The sequence below is a fragment of the Schistocerca gregaria genome, chromosome X, assembly GCF_023897955.1.
Source record: "Schistocerca gregaria isolate iqSchGreg1 chromosome X, iqSchGreg1.2, whole genome shotgun sequence".
In the NCBI taxonomy this organism is placed as follows: domain Eukaryota; kingdom Metazoa; phylum Arthropoda; class Insecta; order Orthoptera; family Acrididae; genus Schistocerca; species Schistocerca gregaria.
The window spans coordinates 212,670,837-212,692,688 of record NC_064931.1 but is presented as its reverse complement, the minus strand read 5'-3'; the positions used below and the strand labels follow the sequence as shown (position 1 = coordinate 212,692,688).

The 21,852-nt window shown below is 44.6% G+C and overlaps 1 protein-coding gene across 3 annotated transcripts in view; it reads right to left on the bottom strand.

The window, feature by feature from the left end:
- LOC126298407 (diacylglycerol kinase 1-like) overlaps positions 1 to 21,852 on the bottom strand; it is a 1,060,073-nt gene that overhangs the window by 347,464 nt on the left and 690,757 nt on the right. For all 3 annotated transcript variants that reach the window (XM_049989725.1, XM_049989723.1, XM_049989724.1), the window contains one exon: positions 17,889 to 18,054. In XM_049989725.1, coding sequence (XP_049845682.1) covers positions 17,889 to 18,054 — 166 coding nt within the window. The remainder of the gene's footprint in view (positions 1 to 17,888; positions 18,055 to 21,852) is intronic.

Here is a 21,852-nt window from a genome sequence, read left to right as displayed (position 1 = left end):
ATCAGTAGGATCTTCTTGCAGTCTGTCCCAGTTGCCGAATCTCAATACATTCTCAGTAGTGTTTCACAAAAAGAACTGTACATGTAGCTGTAGGATTGCAGAATTACTGACAAATAGGGAGCAGCTTGTTTTTCTGGATGGAGTCATCAACATACGCTGAAGTTATACCTGTTATTCCCTAAGGGAGTGTAATGGGAGCGTTTTGTTCATGTCATATAGTAATGACATAGCGGATGGGACTAGTTACAATCTCAGGCTTTTTGCAGATGACACAGTGAATCAAGGAATATACTACTACCCCCTTCCTTTCGCCCCCGTATGGATCGCGAACATAAGATTAGACTAATTGGAGCATGCAGAAGTGTTTAAGCAATTATTCTCAATTATTCTTCCCGTGTGCCATACGTGAATGGAATGTTTGGAAGCCCTAATAACTGGTATAATGGGATGTACCCTCTGCCATGCACTTCACAGTGATTTGAAAAGTGTGGATGTAGATGTTGATATCTCACGAGAGTTTGGGTGTTGTCTCACGACGGCATAGGGAACCACACAGGACGAACTGAGGCATGGCGGTTTCGAACCGTGTCCAGAGCCACAACTTCCTGGAAAAGCACACGCGTTATCCAGTGTTGGTTCAGGTGTCTGGCGCTGGGGAAGACGCTGTCGTGCCGCATTCGAAATGTGATAAATCTAGTGTCCTGCACGCCAAACAGTGATGTCAACACCACCTGGAGCCTTTCCGGTGTTGGGAACTGCGGAGCCACGAAGTTTATCTGTCAGCAGAATGGCAGGAGGTGAGGTGTGACAACATGGAAACAAACAGGGTCGCAGAAGATCGCTGACATATAGCTTTGCTGTGGTCGCACTTGAAAAAAGAGATAAAGAAAAAAATAGCTCTCTGGAGTCATTGCTATTTGCGCTCAAAACTGCACCTCGCCGGTCTGACTGACGAGAAACTGTTCGACAGATTTCGGAGCAGCTTGTTTCGCAATAACAGACTATGGACACGTTCTGATCCTCCGCTGGAAGCCGAAAAACAGTTCCTAGGGCAAAAAATACGTAGGAATGTTTGGAGCAGAGTACCTTCTTTAAAGGTGACCATAACTAATTGAACGCATTTATTTCAAATAAGAGACCCTAGTCATAACTAAACAGCGCTTTCAGAATTCTATTCAATATTGTTAATGAAAGACTAAAAGCTAAGATTAACTAACGTTTAGGGGAAGGCCATTATGTAAGAAAATGATGCAATGAAGCTATGATGTCACTAGGAATGATCTTACAAAAAAAGAATTGAGAACAGGAAAACGTAAGCTGCCTACATTGGCGTAGAGAAGGCTGTTGAAAGAGTAGACTGGAAACAACTGTTTGAAAAGCTGGAAAAAACTGAAATAGACTGGAAAGATAAAGGATTGATCTCAGTCTATACAAAAACCAGGGTACCGGAATAGATATGAATTGCACTAAGAAAGAGAGTAGGATAAGGTGAAGTGTCAAACAAAGATGTCCTTCCTTTCTTAATACTTATTTAATTTATTTCTAGGAAGTGTGGTAGAGAGAATGAAAAGTGCTCTCAAAGGGATCAAGATTAAAAACAATTACACTGTACTGATTTGCTGATGACATAGTAGTATTAGGAGATTCTGAAAAGGACATGACTGTCCAAAGTTCTGCCTGACGCCTTGGACAACCACCAAATAAACACAAAAAACCTAAAGTGATGGTGATAAATAAATCGTATAAACAAGTTAATCAAACATTAAGAGAGGAAGTAAATACTAATGTAAGTAAATTAATTTTGTTACTTGGAAATTGTGTATGTATTGCTAATTTTGAGTGATAAGGTTTTTCCTTTGTTTTCCTTTGCGTCATTTACTCTGAACATATATCTTTGATAGTCTAGAATATTTTTTGTTTTGTTCTATAGTATAAAATGTGACTGTCATTTGCTTCTTTATGTTCCTATATGAATCTTCTATTAACTGCATGGGCAAAAGTTTCAGTATATGTTTGATCTTCCGTGTAGTGCTTTTGTTAAATGCATCATGTAAAACAAAATGTAATGTGCATTACTGTTAAATAAACTGTGATGTGAAAGTTATATCGATAGTTGCACTAGAACAGTGATAGTGTGCGTGAACTGGCGAGGCGTGTACCCGCGTGTGCTCTGAATCGTGCTATTACCGCGTAGGACACAAACGCACGCAAATTTTACGGCCGCAGTCGTGCGTTTTGTACACGGTTTTGATTAAATGATAGAGTGAACGTTATGAAACAAAAGGTTAAATTGTTTGAATACTGCGAGCTTCGTGGATTGCTAAAACAGCTGCAACAATGTACACGCGAATGGACAATATTTTCTGTCTTTACTAGAACCCAACTGTTTGATCTAACTGAGTTGTATAAACTAACATACTTTAAAATTCATATATGTTTTTGCAAATTTAGTGAACGTCCGTGCGCGTTGGAGCATTAACTGTGGGAGCTTTTAAACTTTTTATTACGCGTGGCACTATTTTCACCATTGCTGTGCATTCGCAATCATGATATTCATTCTAAAAGCGCATGGACTCTAGCTTCACGACTGGAGAGTTAAAACTGAATTATCCTCTGTTTCAAAATCTTGTACTCACGTTAATAACAGCTCCATGTGTGTAAGAGACGTTGTTGTCGTACACATAAGAACTTGGATCCATACACTGACAATTATGTCCGACTGGATAATTAAAAATGGTATGAACGAAGGATAAAATAAGACGCAGGCGCAGAACATACGAATTACAGATTGTTATCACTGGAATGAACTGTAGCAACTATAGCCCAATCCTAAAGATTGCGAATGACACGGCAAAATGGCTACATAAACAAGTTATTGCTTTTAGTGCCCCAGGAGACATCACTCTAATAAAGTGTATCACCGCCCCTAGCCTTGAAGTACTATCACTCTTACCTTCCCAGTACTGGCTAATCAGAACTTCGGTATGTCATGTGATGCATCTGTGTAGGAATAATATATCCTGATCGAGAGGTTCTTCCGTGTCTCATCATTAAATGATTATTACTTTTCCCTTATTTAGTAAAAAATAAGTATACTTTTGTTGCCTGGTTGACAAATATTACACCAAGGACAGAAGCTTAGAAGTGAGGATACAACGCATCGAAAGTATATGTGGAATAATCAGTAGAACGTTGGATAACAAGTAGTGGAAGGACACATGAACAAAAAGTACAAAAACATCGAAAGTGTCAATTGTGACATATGGAATGGGTCCCCTAATGGAGAGTTATGAACAATTCCGAAGCAGTGGAAATGAAATAAGTCCAACGTTGCTCTTGGGTGAATGCTCTTAAAATTGGTAATAATAAATTGCAAGATCATACGAACAAAATGAACGAGAGAAGACTTCCTAAGCTAATACGCGAGTACAGACCTAAAGATGAATAGACGTTACAAGAACCTGTTGAAGTTACGAGCAACTTAGGTTACGACATAAGTCTATTTCAGCGGGACTGTAAGATGCTAAAACGCAAGCGCCACCATGTGACTCGACGCTTTACGCAGCGTTCAGCGTGGCAAATTGTGAATAGATTTTGGCTAGCGAGTGGCTGCTGTAACGAATGTACGTTTTTTATACCGTTTTCTGGGTAATGCTGTAATCCATTGACCCTGTGTGGTAATTTTTGTTTTGTCTATTATATAAAAAACTTAGTATACAGTTCGATGTACAACAATAATAGCTTACCATGTATCTACATCGCATATATCAGGGTCATGAAGATATACGTTTTAAGTCAGTAGCGCAGGCGCCTCTTCCCGCTGCATATGACGTCGAAGCCTGGCAAAAGAGCCCAGCTTGAATGAGTTTATTCCACAAGTATCGATTCCGGCCGCTTTGCCTTCCAACCTCAGCATATTTCTAGGACACTTTTACGAAAAGTTTCAAAGCAATCATTAACGGTAATTACATCACTGTACTCATCTTTTCAATGCCTTTAGAAATCCCGTTAAGCAAGCATAACGTTCCACTTAAGATCACGGCTTCAGTATCTCGGTTGATACAAGTCTTATGTGTGTTCCATGTACAATAAAATTACGAACCCCTTTACCGAACCCTCGCTTCGGTGTCTTGAGCCGTCACTGAAATTACTTCTGTTCCATACAGGATGTTTCAGGAGGAATGGTAAATACACAGCGCAACACAATTAAAAGTTCATTTTTTCGAAAGCTAGTAATTAGTTCCCACTGCGCCGCAGAAGTTCGAATTTTGGCAGCCGCGCGGGGTAGCCACTAGGTCTTAGGCGAGGTTCGAGTCCTCCCTCGAACGTGTATGTGTGTGTGTGTGTGTGTGTGTGTGTGTGTGTGTGTTTGTTTTGCCCTAAGCCTCAGTTAAAAAAATGGTTCAAATGGCTCTGAGCACTATGGGACCTAACATACATTCCTGGAAATGGAAAAAAGAACACATTGACACCGGTGTGTCAGACCCACCATACTTGCTCCGGACACTGCGAGAGGGCTGTACAAGCAATGATCACACGCACGGCACAGCGGACACACCAGGAACCGCAGTGTTGGCCGTCGAATGGCGCTAGCTGCGCAGCATTTGTCCACCGCCGCCGTCAGTGTCGGCCAGTTAGCCGTGGCATACGGAGCTCCATCGCAGTCTTTAACACTGGTAGCATGCCGCGACAGCGTGGACGTGAACCGTATGTGCAGTTGACGGACTTTGAGCGAGGGCGTATAGTGGGCATGCGGGAGGCCGGGTGGATGTACCGCCGAATTGCTCAACACGTGGGGCGTGAGGTCTCCACAGTACATCGATGTTGTCGCCAGTGGTCGGCGGAAGGTGCACGTGCCCGTCGACCTGGGACCGGACCGCAGCGACGCACGGATGCACGCCAAGACCGTAGGATCCTACGCAGTGCCGTAGGGGACCGCACCGCCACTTCCCAGCAAATTAGGGACACTGTTGCTCCTGGGGTATCGGCGAGGACCATTCGCAACCGTCTCCATGAAGCTGGGCTACGGTCCCGCACACCGTTAGGCCGTCTTCCGCTCACGCCCCAACATCGTGCAGCCCGCCTCCAGTGGTGTCGCGACAGGCGTGAATGGAGGGACGAATGGAGACGTGTCGTCTTCAGCGATGAGAGTCGCTTCTGCCTTGGTGCCAATGATGGTCGTATGCGTGTTTGGCGCCGTGCAGGTGAGGGCCACTATCAGGACTGCATACGACCGAGGCACACAGGGCCAACACCCGGCATCATGGTGTGGGGAGCGATCTCTTACACTGGCCGTACACCTCTGGTGATCTTCGAGGAGACACTGAATAGTGCACGGTACATCCAAACCGTTGTCGAACCCATCGTTCTACGATTCCTAGACTGGAAAGGGAACTTGCTGTTCCAACAGGACAATGTACGTCCGCATGTATCCCGTGCCACCCAACGTGCTCTAGAAGGTGTAAGTCAACTACCCTGGCCAGCAAGATCTCCGGATCTGTCCCCCATTGAGCATGTTTGGGACTGGATGAAGCGTCGTCTCACGCGGTTTGCACGTCCAGCACGAACGCTGGTCCAACTGAGGCGCCAGGTGGAAATGGCATGGCAAGCCGTTCCACAGGACTACATCCAGCATCTCTACGATCGTCTCCATGGGAGAATAGCAGCCTGCATTGCTGCGAAAGGTGGATATACACTGTACTAGTGCAGACATTGTGCATGCTCTGTTGCCTGTGTCTATGTGCCTGTGGTTCTGTCAGTGTGATCATGTGATGTATCTGACCCCAGGAATGTGTCAATAAAGTTTCCCCTTCCTGGGACAATGAATTCACGGTGTTCTTATTTCAGTTTCCAGGAGTGTATGAGATCATCAGTCCCCTAGAACTTAGAACTACTTAAACCTAACTAACCTAAGGACATCACACACATCCATGCCCGAGGCAGGATTCGTACGTGCGACCGTAGCAGTCCCGTGGTTCCGGACTGCAGCGCCTAGAACCGCACGGCCACCGCGGCCGGCGAATCTCAGTTAGTTTAAGTTAGATTAAGTAGTGTGCAAGCCTAGGGACCGATGACTTCAGCAGTTTGGTCCCAAAGGAACTTACCACAAATTTCCAGATTTGGCTCAATGGTTCCTACAAACTTCCTTTGTAGTGATGCAAAAGCGTGATGCTCTGCGATGTCACCCTGTGGCTCGGCAATGCTTCAAACATCAAGGTCTTGACACATGTGAAAAAAGACCAGAGCTCAGAAGTTAATGTGAGGTTCAAAGTGGTTAATGGTGACACATGGGCCCCAATTTTCGTCGCAATTATGCCCAATGCCATCGTGGACGTGACACACGATGGAAAGGTCGTCACACCCCGTATTACACATCTTCATCTACATGACTACTCTGCAATTCACATTTAAGTGCTTGGCAGAGGGTTCATCGAACCACAATCATACCATCTCTCTACTATTCCACTCCCGAACAGCGCGCGGGAAAAACGAACACCTAAAGCTTTCTGTTCGAGCTCTGATTTCTCTTATTTTATTTTGATGATCATTCCTACCTATGTAGGTTGGGCTCAACAAAATATTTTCGCATTCGGAAGAGAAAGTTGGTGACTGAAATTTCGTAAAAAGGTCTCGCCGCGACGAAAAACGTCTATGCTGTAATGACTTCCATCCCAACTCGTGTATCATATCTACCACACTCTCTACCCTATAACGTGATAATACAAAACGAGCTGCCCTTTTTTGCACCCTTTCGATGTCCTCCGTCAATCCCATCTGGTAAGGATCCCACACCGCGCAGCAATATTCTAACAGAGGACGAACGAGTGTAGTGTAAGCTGTCTCTTTAGTGGACTTGTTGCATCTTCTAAGTGTCCTGAAAATGAAACGCAACCTTTGGCTCGCCTTCCCGACAATATTATCTATGTGGTCCTTCCAACTGAAGTTGTTCGTAATTTTAACACCCAGGTACTTAGTTGAATTGACAGCCTTGAGAATTGTACTATTTATCGAGTAATCGAATTCCAACGGATTTCTTTTGGAACACATGTGGATCATCTCTGAATGCCTCTACTATGGAGGTCAGAACCGCGGCGCCCATCGTTGAAATCACGTGATTTTCTTATAGATGGATGAAGAAAACATTTTAGATTCTCTTCCGCTCGGAATACGTTCGAAAAGGCCACAGGAATCGGCATAAAAGCCGTCAATGAAACTACCCTATCCCTTGGGGCGTTGATTCCCTCACATTTCGCTGTCGAAACCGATAGTTTGCAGTGCGATGAGCAGGAGAAAGATGTTCTTGGCAAACTTTGACACTGCTGACACCAATGGTCGATTCAGCCCTTCTCTAACGATGTCGTGGGTGTGCAGAGTCGTTGAACAAGTTCGCATCCTTTCGGAGTGCAGAGAGATACAATTTTTATTCTAGCGTACAGGGTGGAACCGCCAGGAACCATTACAAACCGTACGACGAAATTTGAACGTGATCCGAATAAGCGAAGAGTGTTTATGCCTTTTCAGCCCTCCTGTTTTGCGCCTTCCTGTGGCGTAATAATGGAGGAGGGTGTAAGTGTACTGTCATATCGCTGGTTTAGTTGAGGAGTATCTTTGCGGGCAGCCGCGTCTAGACAGTCCAGCGCGGGGCAAGGAACTGTTATGTTGTGTAGTGTGTAGCTCTGAATGTGAGAGGCATTGTTAGTATGGAAGTTTAAGTGTTGCTACAAGTGCTATTACAGTAAAGTGATAAAATAAGTAAATCATTCAGACGAAAGTGCGTCAAGAAGTAATTTAAAAATGAGCAGTGCTGCTGATAACGTATTTGTGTATCCTCTCGTTGCGAGTCGTACTGTACTGTATCAATCATCCGCGTCGTGTTCGGTCTCCCAGAATGAACTGGTGTGAATTAGTAGAAATTGGTTACCATAAAAGGGTGCAGTCAAGTGCCAGTGTCTTGTAGCGAGCGTGAGGACGTGCGTTCGATCATCGCGTTTCCGCATGATCAACAATCAACCGCGCCGCGACGGTTACGCGCACGCTCGACAAGTGAGAACTGAAAAATTAACTTTACGAACAGTGCCATATCATTACTAGTGTCAAGGAGGACTGGTACCAAATATCTGTGTATGCGTGACGAGCGTAAGAATTTTCGTGCGATCATTCGGCTTCCGCATCATCAACAGTCACCCGCGTCGTGTCGGTTACGCGTACGCTCGTCCGAATGATATTGTGGACTGTTAATCATCCATTAATTGGGATAACACTTCTGGATTAGAATATAAACAGTGTAACCTGCGATTCCCTTTAATAAAAAAAAAGGTTCAAATGGCTTTGAGCACTATGGGACTTAACATCTGAGGTCATCAGTCCCCTAGAACTTAGAGCTACTTAAACCTAACGAACCAAAGGACATCACACACATCCATGCCCGATGCAGGATTCGAACCTGTGACCGTAGCGGTCGCGTGGTTCCAGACTGAAGCGGCTAGAACCGCTCGGCCACACCGGCCGCCTTCCTTTAATCGTCTCAGAATATAGTTGTTCATACCTGATGTCGAACAGCGTTGTGTTTTAACGTTGAGTGACTTCCCTAAACCGGCTTGCATAATTCGATAGATAATATCAGGCAAGCCAGCAGCAGTGTGGAGTAGAACAGTACGACCGCCGCGGGATTATCAGGTACGTAGTGTGGACAGCGCGCACGGTCAAGAAAAGCAGAAGTAAAAACAGTTTAAGGCACCCTACCCAATTGTACCTCCGGGCGCGTTACAAGGGGTGGGGATTGTGAGAATGACACTCGCGTGAATAAAACAGCAAAGGACTCTTCTGAGAACCCACAGTTCGGTAACATCCTCGGTGTCACCAATGTACCTCCGTTGAGCATTTGAAAAATGTTCCTGTACAGAGAAAGCCAGCCACCGATTACTAGGTGTCGGTTTGACAGGCAACCATTTTACATTCATAAGTTGAATGGCGCTATGTGGCTGAACTAGCACTTTCAGGCCGCAGACGAAATCTACGGAGTGTCGAAGGGTGACATGAAGGTAAGAGAGTGTGTGACGACCTGCTCATCGTATGACATGTCTACGGTGGCGTTGCCTGAATTGTGGTGAAATTTGGTGCCAACCCATTGTAAACCTGGCATGAACTTCTGAGTTCTGGCCTTTTTTCGCAAGTGTCGACGCCTTTGAAGTTTGAAGTATCGGGCAACCAGAGGATGGCGTCGCAGGCCGTCACGCTGTTGCACTATTATAGAGGAAGACTGTATGCACCGTTGAGCCTCGCAACGTCTGTGTCGCAGTGGGAGACAATTACGAGGTTTCGTAAAAGTGACCCTTTAACTCTGTTGCGCATTATATATTTCAAAATGGTAGCCTAGACTAATTCGAATAAACATTTCACATAACATGTGTCCAGTTTTTATTTGTTGCAGATACACAACTGATTATAGAAATAAATTTTCATTTCCCGTTTTGGAAATCAAGTTGCAAAGGGTTTGTATATCGAAGCCATTTTTGTTTACAGGTTAAAGTTATGAAGTTGTCAACTGTGATTTTGATTCGTTGACCAATTTTACTCTCTCGTTCATGTCTGATGCCTGTACATTGATGAGCCGAAACAGTATGACCACCTGCTTAATAGCTTGTTTGTCTGCCTTTGGAACGAAACACATCACTGATTCTGCATGTCAGGGCTCCGACAGCTTTTTGATAGGTTTGTGGAGCTATGTGGCATTAGATGTCTACGCACAGGTCATGTAATACGTGTAAATAACGGGTTGCCGATTTGTGTACACGGTGAGGCGCCCGAAAGCGACCCAGATGTGTTCCATAGTATTTACACCAGGCGAATTTGGTCGCCAAACTATCAACGTGAGTTCCTTATAATATTCCTCAAACAGCTGTAGCACGCTTCTGGCTGCGAGACACGGACAGTTTTACTGCTGGAAGATGACATCGCCGTCGGGGAGATATCAAGGGTGAAGGGATACAGGCGGTTCGCAGCTGTCAGCTGTTACCACCACGGATCACACTCAAGCGCAGGAGGATGCCTCCCATAGCATAATACTGCTCCCAAGAGCCTCTACCCGTTGAGCGCTGCACGTTTCGAGCTGCCGTTCACCTCGATGACGGCGTTTGTGGAGACGACCAGCAACCTAGTGTGGAAAAAATGTGATTCATCCGAAGAGCCGACACGTTTCCATAGATCGGCTGTCGAATCGCAAGGGTCCTGTCCCCACTGCAACCCACTTCCCCAGGGAAGCGTCCTGGGACCTCTACTGTTCCTGATCTATATAAATGACCTGGGTGACAATCTGAGCAGTTCTCTTAGATTGTTCGCAGATGATGCTGTAATTTACCGTCTAGTAAGGTCATCCGAAGACCAGTATCAGTTGCAAAGCGATTTAGAAAAGATTGCTGTATGGTGTGTCAGATGGCAGTTGACGCTAAATAACGAAAAGTGTGACATGATCCACATGAGTTCCAAAAGAAATCCGTTGGAATTCGATTACTCGATAAATAGTACAATTCTCAAGGCTGTCAATTCAACTAAGTACCTGGGTGTTAAAATTACGAACAACTTCAGGTGGAAGGACCACATAGATAATATTGTCGGGAAGGCGAGCCAAAGGTTGCGTTTTATTGGCAGGACACTTAGAAGATGCAACAAGTCCACTAAAGAGACAGCTTACACTACACTCGTTCGTCCTCTGTTAGAATATTGCTGCGCGGTGTGGGACCCTTACCAGGTGGGATTGACGGAGGACATCGAAAGGGTGCAAAAAAAGGGCAGCTCGTTTTGTATTATCACGTAATAGGGGAGAGAGTGTGGCAGATATGATGCACGAGTTGGGATGTAAGTCATTACAGCATAGACGTTTTTCGTCGCGGCGAGACCTTTTTACGAAATTTCAGTCACCAACTTTTTCTCTTCCGAATGAGAAAATATTTTGTTGAGCCCAACCTACATAGGTAGGAATGATCATCAAAATAAAATAAGAGAAATCAGAGCTCGAACAGAAAGGTTTAGGTGTTCGTTATTCCCGCGCGCTGTTCGGGAGTGGAGTGGTAGAGAGATAGTATGATTGTGGTTCGATGAACCCTCTGCCAAGCACTTAAATGTGAATTGCAGAGTAGTCATGTAGATGTAGAACTGACCATGTTGGGTCAACGTGTGACCACGTAGGGATGTCCTGCTGCGGAGCTCCATGTTCAACAATGTACGATGAACAGCGTGCTCCGAAACACTTGTGCGTGCACCAGCACTGTGCTCTTTCGGCAGAGATGCCACAAATTACTATCTATCCTACTTCCCAGAGCAGACAAGCCTTCAAACCCCACGTTCTGTGAAGAGCTGTAGACGTCCAACCATTCAACGCTAAGTGGTAGTTTCACTGTCCTTCCATCTCTTTCCGTAGATACGACAGTATATGTAAGCGTTCTACCAGCTTCGCCGTTTCTTAGATAATCATTCACAGGATTTGCGTAATAATGATCTGCTCTGTGTTAAATGAGCTTATTTAATGGATTTCCCCATTTGCAGCTTATTTCTGTGCTAGGGTGATTCCCCGTCCGTCTCTGCTCCACTTACATACTTCAGTTGCCGTGTCACGTGCTCGCAACGCCACCAGGCGTCACCCAACTTCGCGGTGGGCAGTGGTCATAATGTTTGGGCTTTTCAGTGTATGTAGCAATGAGAAAGCTGCTGCTACTTGAACACAATATGATAAACTATTTTCGAACTGCAAGGTACGACATCCAAGTGCGTTTACTCGTGATTTCTCGAAACTGCGTTAGATTGGTGCAGTGATTAGCTACAATATTTCATCTGAACGTGTAAATGAAGAGAGTGAGTACGCAGTAAAAGACATTACTCATTTGGTAGAAAGTAGTCTTCAACAAGCACATACAGAATTTTCACAATTATCTGTGTTCTACAAGCAGGAATATGGCTGACATCACGTACGAACCTCCTCTATCATTACCATTAACAGCTGTTTCAGCAACTTCGAGGAGGCGATGAAGATAGTCGACTGGAATTCTGTCATTCGCTAATTGCAAAACAGACGAGTAATCCCATTAACACTGTTTACTGATGAAGCCACTTTCACTAGTGACTGTATCAATAACACTCACATTGGTGGTCCGACAACACACATGCCTTTCAGGAAACACATTTTCAAGGCAGTTTCTCTGTAAATGTGTGATGTTGATGTGGCGTTACCATTTCGTCTTACTGATACTCGTCACTTAGAATTTCCTGAAAACGAGCTTCCAGCATTATTACAAGAATTCCTTTGGCTACAAGTATAGGTTTCTCCTTCCAGCATGACAGGGCCCTTGAACATTCTTGTCGTCAGGTTACACATCATCTAAACCTAACATTCCCCACAATATCGGCGGAAATGGTCACGTTTCTTGTCCACCGACGTTCCCGGACCTTGCCTCTTTAGAGTTTTGACTGTGAGAATGCTTGCAAGACGGAATCTACAACGAAAAAAATTAAACGCAAGAAGCCAATTGATGGTTCGGATGTGCCATCAGATAAAAACGCAAAGACGACCTCAGAAGAATTCGGCACGGTGCCGTCAAGAGAATTCGAAAATGTGTTCAAGTGGTAGGTGAAATACATGAAAATTGACTTTGGACTTTGCCTTTGTGTAACACCTTCAATGCGCATTTCTTGGTCCTCCGTACATTGCAACAGCTGTATCTTTGTAGCTAATAAAAATCAGAGACATGCTTTATGGAATGTATTAATCCTATTGGTAAATAGGAGCGCTCGCTGGAAAGTAATGCCTCCACATTTTTTATTCGGTTCTGAATATGGGTTGAGGTATTGCAAGTAATGCCTATTATTCAGTCAGTTTCAAACCTCTGCCGCTAGAGGACTGTCAGTTGTAGCATGTACCTTAACGTTGTGTTACGTAACAATGTCGGTGCGTGAGAGACCCTCGGAAAGCTGAAACACGAATTCGAAGAGTTCGTGCACACACTGAGCATCCTCTCGTTCAGAATGACAGTACCATAACACACAAGAGCGCTGCGACATCAGCGACAATCCGACGACTTGGGTTCACTGTCATCGATCATTTTCCACAGAGTACCGACTTGGCACCATCTGATCTTCATCTGATACCAAAAGTTAAAGAATATCTTGGAAGACCTCACTTTGATAGTGATGAAGCAGTGCAAGCAGAGGTGAGGTTGTGGCTCCGTTGATAAAGTCAAACATTTTACAATGATGGTATCAACAAACTTGTCTCTCGTTGGGAGAAACGTGTTCATTGGCAGGGTGCCTATGTTGGAAAAAAATGTAGACATGATGAAAAAAGATGTAGAATGTTTTATTTAAGTGTTTGTGTTTAAAAAAATTGGGACGCATTATTTTTCAGAACGCCCTTGTGTTAGTTAAAAAGTTTTCAAGTCACTCATATATCTGAGAATCTTTTCGGTATTGAAAGATCTTCGTTATCGTCATGTACTCTGTCTGTGTCCCTTCGTTCACGATTCGCAGGATATTATACGAGAAAAGGGACAAGCGATGCTTTCCAAGTCTCCATTGATTTATTTATACGAGAGGGAATCAAAAAGGAAGTTACTCCAGCTCGCCGCGAGAGCACGCTGTGTGTCGTGACCGTGTCCAATGCGTAGTACACGACAATAACTGCTGACACTGCCGATAGGATGGATTTGTGTAGTATCCCGTCGTGTTGTATGTGCAGAGCGGGCTAGTCTCAATGGTGCGTCAAATGGATGTTCACTCCTAATTGGAGGTGCGTGCAACGATCAGATTACTATGGGCTAAACGGCATTGCATGAACATTAATCGCGATATCACTGCAGTATATGGTGAGCGTGCAGTCTCTTGCCCACGTATTGCCAAGTGGTGTAACCAATTAGGTGCCTGGCGCACGGATCTCACTGACGAATATCGCCAAGGCAGGCCCGCAACGCTCAGCATCGTTGCAAATGTCGACAGTGTGGATGTGATCACTACAGACGATTGGCGGCGCATAACACTGCAAGAAAGTGCCAGCATGCTGAACATTTCGTATGGCAGTGTGTCCTCCATGGCTCATCAGCATCTTGGATATCGTTAACTGTGTGTACGATGGGTCCCACGGCTGCTCACCGATGTTCACAAGATTCAATGTTTTCAGTCGCCACTGGCATTTTTAGAATGGTGATCTGTGGAGGAAAATCAGGTTCTGTCGTGAATCATCACAGGGGATCAAACGTGGGTTCACCATTTCAGCCCGAAGCAAGGAAAACATCCATGGTGTGGGTGCACGCCTCATCACCTCAGCGAAATAAGCCCAAAGTCCAATCTTCAGCAGGAAAGGTGATGGCGACACTGTTCTTTGACATAGAGGGTACGGTGCACCTGGAATTTATGTCGAAAGGCACAACAAACAACTCTGCTTCGTACTATTAAACGTTGTACCGGTTGCGTAAGGCAGTTAAAGAAAAGCGGCGGGGAAAATTGAGCGCCAGTGTGATTTTGTTGCTATGGACTGTGCTGCTGGTCCCGGCTGAGGTTCGAGTCCTCCCTCGGCCATGGGTGTGTGTGGTGTGTGTGTGTGTGTGTCCTTAGAATAATCTAGGTTAAGTAGTGTGTAAGCTTAAGGGCTAATGACTTAGCAGTAAAGACCCATACGATTTCACACACATTTGATGTTTTTTTATTTTCTTGCACGAGAACACACACCTTATTTGGCCCGCCGGAAGTCAGAACTGCTGAAACGATTCTAGTGGGAGTTATGGCAAGATCCTCCATACAGTCCCGAACCAGCTATCATGTGTTTGGCAAGGTGAAAGAGGGTCTAGATGAACGAAGATTCCGAAACGATGTGGAGACGAAAGCAACTGTATCCAGGTGGTTACATAGAGCTGGAGGTGATATTAACGCATTACCGTTCAGAGAAATGTTTAGAGTCTCTCGAGGACTATGTGGAAAAGTGACCTTACATTGCATGTTGTCATAGCCGAGTTGCAATTGCCCAGAATCTATTCTGTAGGAATCGACATGGATTCCGGAAACAGCGATAGTGTGAGACCCAACTTGCTTTATTTGTTCATGAGACCCAGAAAATATTAGATACAGGCTCCCAGTAGATGCCATTTCCTTGATTTTCGGAAGGAGTTCGATACAGTTCCGCACTGTCGCCTGATAATGTAAGAGACTACGGAATATCAGACCAGCTGGGTGGCTGGATTGAAGAGTTTTTAGCAAAAAGAACACAGCATGTTGTTGTCAATGGAGAGATGTCTACAGACGTTAAAGTAACCTCTGGCGTGACACAGGGGAGTGTTATGGGACCATTGCTTTTCACAATATATATATATAAATGACCTAGTAGATAGTGTCGGAAGTTCCATGCGGCTTTTCGCGGATGATGCTGTAGTATACAGAGAAGTTGCAGCATTAGAAAATTGCAGCGAAATGCAGGAAGATCTGCAGCGGATAGGCACTTGGTGCAGGGAGTGGCAACTGACCCTTAACATAGACATATGCAATCTATTGCGAATACATAGAAAGAAGGATCCTTTATTGTATGCTTATATAATAGCGGAACAAACACTGGTAGCAGTTACTTCTGAAAAATATCTGGGAGTATGCATACGGAATGATTTGAAGTGGAATGATCATATAAAATTAATTGTTGGTAAGGCGGGTACCAGGTTGAACATCGTTGGGAGAGTCCTTAGAAAATGTAGTTCATCAACAAAGGAGGTGGCTTACAAAACACTCGTTCGACCTATACTTGAGTATTGCTCATCAGTGTGGGATCCGTACCAGGTCGGGTTGACGGAGGAGATAGAGAAGATCCAAAGAAGAGCGGCGCGTTTCGTCACAGGGTTATTTGGTAAGCGTGATAGCGTTACGGAGATGTTTAACAAGCTCAAGGGGCAGTCTCTGCAATAGAGGCGCTCTGCATCGCGGTGTTGCTTGCTGTCCAGATTTCGAGAGTGTGCGTTTCTGCACGAGGTATCGAATAAACAGGGTGTTACAAGAAGGTACGGCCAAACTTTCAGGAAACATTCCTCACACACAAAGAAAGAAAATATGTTATGTGGACACGTGTACGGAAACGCTTACTTTCCATGTTAGAGCTCATTTTATTACTTCTCTTCAAATCACATTAATCATGGAATGGAAACACACAGCAACAGAACGTACCAGCGTGACTCCAAACACTTTGTTACAGGAAATGTTCAAAATGTCCTCCGTTAGCGAGGATACATGTATCCACCCTCCTTCGCATGGAATCCCTGATGCGCTGATGCAGCCCTGGAGAATGGCGTATTGTATCACAGCCCTCCACAATACGAGCAGGAAGAGTGTCTATATTTGGTTCCGGGGTTGCGTAGACAAGACCTTTCAAATGTCCCCATAAATGAAAGGCAAGGGTTGAAGTGAGGAGAGCGTGGAGGCCATGGAATTGGTCCGCCTCTACCATTCCATCGGTCACCGATGGATTGGTAGAAATGTGCAGGAGCTCCATCGTGCATGAACCACATGTTGTGTCGTACTTGTAAAGGCACATGTTCTAGCAGCACAGGAGGAGTATCCCGTATGAAATCATGATAACGTGCTCCATTGAGCGTAGGTGGAAGAACATGGGGCCCAATCAAGACATCACCAACAATGCCTGCCCAAACGTTCACAGAAAATTTGTGTTGATGACGTGATTGCACAATTGCGTGCGGATTCTCGTCAGCCCACACATGTTGATAGTGAAAATTTACAATTTGAGCACGTTGGAATGAAGCCTCATCCGTAAAGAGAACATTTGCACTGAAATGAGGATTGACACACTGTTGGATGAACCATTCGCAGAATTGTACCCGTGGAGGCCAATCAGCAGCTGATAGTGCCTGCACACTCTTTACATGATACGGAAACAACTGGTTCTCCCTCAGCACTCTCCATACAGTGACGTGGTCAACGTTACCTTGTACAGCAGCAACTTCTCTGACGCTGACATTAGGGTTATCGTCAACTGCACGAAGAATGGCTTCCACCATTGCAGGTGTCCTCGTCGTTCTACGTCTTCCCCAGTCGCGAGTCACAGGCTGGAATGTTCCGTGCATCCTATGACGCCGATCAATTGCTTCGAACGTCTTCCTGTCGGGACACTTTCATTCTGGAAATCTGTCTCGATACAAACGTACCGCGCCACGGCTATTGCCCCGTGCTAATCCATACATCACATGGGCATCTGCCTACTCCGCATTTGTGAACATTGCACTGACTGCAAACCCACGTTCGTGATGAACACTAACCTGTTGCTGCTACGTACTGATGTGCTTGATGCTACTACTGTAGAGCAATGAGTCGCATGTCAAGGCCAACTGGCGGTGAATCGAGAAAGTACAGTACATACTGACGAAACTGCAATGAGCTCTAACATGGAAATTAAGTGCTTCCGGACACATGTTTACATAACATCTTTTCTTTATTTGTGTGTGAGGAATGTTTCCTGAAAGTTTGGCCGTACCTTTTTGTAACACCCTGTATTGCTTCCCCCTACTTATACGTCCCGAGGAGATCACGAATGTAAAATTAGAGAGATTCGAGCGCGCACGGAGGCTTTCCGTCAGTCGTTCTTCCCGCGAACCGTACACGACTGGAACAGGAAAGGGAGGTAATGACAGTGGCACGTAAAGTGCCCTCCACCACACACCGTTGGGTGGCTTGCGGAGTATAAATGTAGATGTGGTTTAATGAATGGCCCTACCTTGGGAGTACCACTTGGTTTTAGATTTTCTTTCGTAGAAGCTTTTTTGCCTCAGGGAAATATCGTACAGTGATGCACAGAATACTGTGGAAAGTTGAGAAGCAGGTTTGGCGGGCTTTTGACGGTACTGGCGTGTGCGGCGTACCTGTGCGGGGCCGCGCGCCGGCGTCCGAGGAGCGGGCCTGCCGGTCGCGGTCTGCCAGCCCGAGGCGCTCCGCCAGCCTGCTGGGCGCCAGGCTGCTCGCCGACGCCCACGTGGCTCCCACGTGGCGCGCAGACGTGGGCGACGACACCGCCGCCGCCCCCTCCTCCTGCAGACACCACAGCGCCTTCCCCTCACACAACTCTCCCAGCGTCACATTTATTTGTTTGAAGAGCGGAAATGTCAAACGTCCGAAGTGCCATTGTTTCAAAGAACGCGTTTTCAGCGATGTTGTGTTCTCGGGTCTCTTTTGCATGTCACTAGGCTTCCTTACAAGTGCCAAATCGTGCAGAAAATTGTCCAGACATTCGTTAGTAAAACGGTTTAACACTTCAAACGTTTGACATTTCCTTTCTTTACTTATCTATCAGGTTCCATAGGCCATTTGAACCAGTACTACCTGGTGTAGGCACGTGCCTGTACATAGCTTACAATAATGATCAGACAAAATTCTGTGGCATTTAGAAAATTTATTAAAAAATAATAAAATAATTAATACACGAAAAAATTATGAGATTGTACTAACAAATGACACATTACAAAGAAAAGTTCTCAACTGCTGCGAGAAACTCCTGTACGGATTAGAAGGAGTGTGCCACAAAGAAACCTATTAACTTACAAGTAAACCTACTCAAGGGATACACTTCGGTTTTCATCGGTTTCCAACATGTTTTAGTACAGGGCAAAATAAGAGAGACAAAATTTTGTTATACGTGCCCATTCGGCCGTTAAGGAGGTGAAATGCCCCATGACAAAAACTGAGTTTAATATCTCTGAATGTATGAAAAATACCATCAATTAAAAGTTAATGGTTTTTAACGCACGTTACAATGGCAGACTTCAAGAAGAATATAATAATTCCAATCCCAAAGAAGGCATGTGTTGACAGATGTGAAAATTACCGAACTATCAGTTTAATACGTCACAGCTACAAAATACTAATGCTAATTCTTTACAGACGAATGGAAAAACTGGTAGAAGCCGACGTAGGGAAAGATCAGTTTGTATTCCGTAGAAATGTTGGAACACGTGAGGCAATAGTGACCCTACGACTTATCGTAGAAGAAAGATTAAGGAAAGGCAAACCTACATTTCTAGCATTTGTAGACTTAGAGAAAGCTTTTGACAATGTTAACTGGAATACTCTCTTTCAAATTCTGAAGATGGCAGGGGTAAAATACAGGGAGTGAAAGGCTATTTACAATTTGTACGGAAACCAGATGACAGTTATAAGAGTCGAGGGACATGAAAGGGAAGCAGTGGTTGGGAAGGGAGTGAGACAGGGTTGTAGCCTATCCCCGATGTTATTCAATCTGTATATTCGGCAAGCAGTAAAGGAAACGAAAGAAAAGTTCGGAGTAGGGATTAAAATCCCTGGAGAAGAAATAAAAACTTTGAGGTTCGCCGATGACATTGTAATTCTGTCAGAGACAGCAAAGGACTTGGAAGAGCAGTTGAACGGAATGGTCAGTGTCTTGAAAGGAGGATATAAGATGAACATCAACAAAAGGAAAACGAAGATAATGGAATGTAGTCTAATTAAGTCGGGTGATGCTCAGGGAATTCGATTAGGAAGTGAGAGACTTACAGTAGTAAAGGAGTTTTGTTATTTGGGGAGCAAAATAACTGATGATGGTCGAAGTAGAGAAGATATAAAGTGTAGACTGGCAATGGCAAGGAAAGCGTTTCTGAAGAAGAGAAATTTGTTGACATCCAGTAGTGATTTAAGTGTCGGGAAGTCGTTTCTGAAAGTATATGTATGGAGTGTAGCCATGTATGGAAGGGAAACATGGACGATAAATAATTTGGACAGGAAGAGAATAGAAGCTTTCGAAATGTGGTGCTACAGAAGAATGCTGAAGGTTAGATGGGTAGATCACATAATTAATGAGGATGTATTGAACAGAATTTGGGAGGAGTTCGTGGCACAACTTGACTAGAAGAAGGTATTGGTTGGTAGGACATGTTCTGAGGCATCAAGGAAACACAAATTTAGTTTTAGAGGGCAGCATGGAGAGTAAAAATCGTAGAGGGAGACCAAGAGATGAATACACTAAGCAAATTCAGAAGAATGTAGGCTGCAGCAGATACTGTGAGATGAAGAAGCTTGCACAAGATAGAGTAGCATGGAGAGCTGCATCAAACCAGTCTCAGGACTGAAGACCACAACAAGAATAAGAATAACAACAACAACAAAAATGGTGCACCCGGATTCGTCGAGAAGGTAATTTTTTCGAAACTCTCACTCCAACTATTTTGTTTTTCATTTCGACGTTGTCGGAAAAGTAGTTTCTTTAAATCCCGCACCACCACTATTTTGTTTTTCATTTTGACATTTCGCTAATAATAAAACGTGTAGCATCATTGTTACCAAACTCAATCATGTATGATGAATTGGTATTCCAAAGACACATTTGTCACAAATAAGCTAGAAATATATCTGTGTGTCTGTACGCGTCCCCAGTATGTGTCGGCTTTAATTCCCGTCGACATGCTGGAATTTCATACAGAAATATATTCGAGATATATATTCTCGATATACTCTTCTATATCTGCATTTTCTTTTAATTCTGTGAAATATCAAAAATGCTGTCTTGTATTTGAGTTTTATTTTAACATTTGGTGTGATTTTTTGTTTCAAGCTGTAACATTTTCAGATTTAATTATTTTAAATTGTTTGTTTAGTATGGCACAAGCTATTTGCGGAAGGACGAATGTCGTTGGCTTGATGACGCACGGTCATTACCGAACCCATAACCCGGCAAGTGTACTCCCTCATTACTGAAGACTGGTGAGTTACGGTGGCAGCCATGGCCCCAGGACCGGATGGCGCATTCGAATTGCAACGCAAGTGCAGGGCGCTCCGAAGACTTGTGCCACTCTCGATGAATTTCCGTTCCCAGCATTACTTCTGCTGTAAGAAACATACTCCACCTCTTTGTTCTTCTTTTGAAGCGTACATTACACGGCAAAGGTTAAACCTTTAATGGGTACCTTATAATTACATACTGATTTCCCATAGGCCCTGCACATAGCCGAGCGGTCGCAAGTGTGGCAGACTACACGACTAGTGTGACGTAACACGTTCGCTGCATAGGCGTATTTCTCGTGGGCCCCGTTTTACTCCCACGTCCCTCTAGCGGCGAGTTTGGGGCATCGGTGCCCTAATACGGACCACTCCTTCTACGGAGGAGTGGGATTAAGATCCATTCAGCGATTTTCATTTTACAGTCCCCGACAAAAATTCTTCGTAAGCAGAATTTTTCATATTTAATATGAACTGTTGAGTGAATATTTGAGTATCCAGCGTTTGGTTTCCTTCTTCGTAGATACTGCTTAGTTTATACGGGACCTATACAGTACTAACAGACATTACTACGGTCTACATCTACATGATTACTCTGTTATTCACATTTAAGTGCTTGGCAGAGGGTACATCGAACCACAATAATACTATCTCCCTACCATTCCACTCCCGAACCGTGCGCGGGAAAAACGAACACCTAAACCTTTCTGTTCGAGCTCTAATTTATCTTATTTTACTTTGATGATCATTCCTACCAATGTAGGTCGGGATCAACAAAATATTTTCGCATTCGGAAGAGAAAGTTGGTGACTGAAATTTCGTAAATACACTCCTGGAAATGGAAAAAAGAACACATTGACACCGGTGTGTCAGACCCACCATACTTGCTCCGGACACTGCGAGAGGGCTGTACAAGCAATGATCACACGCACGGCACAGCGGACACACCAGGAACCGCGGTGTTGGCCGTCGAATGGCGCTAGCTGCGCAGCATTTGTGCACCGCTGCCGTCAGTGTCAGCCAGTTTGCCGTGGCATACGGAGCTCCATCGCAGTCTTTAACACTGGTAGCATGCCGCGACAGCGTGGACGTGAACCGTAT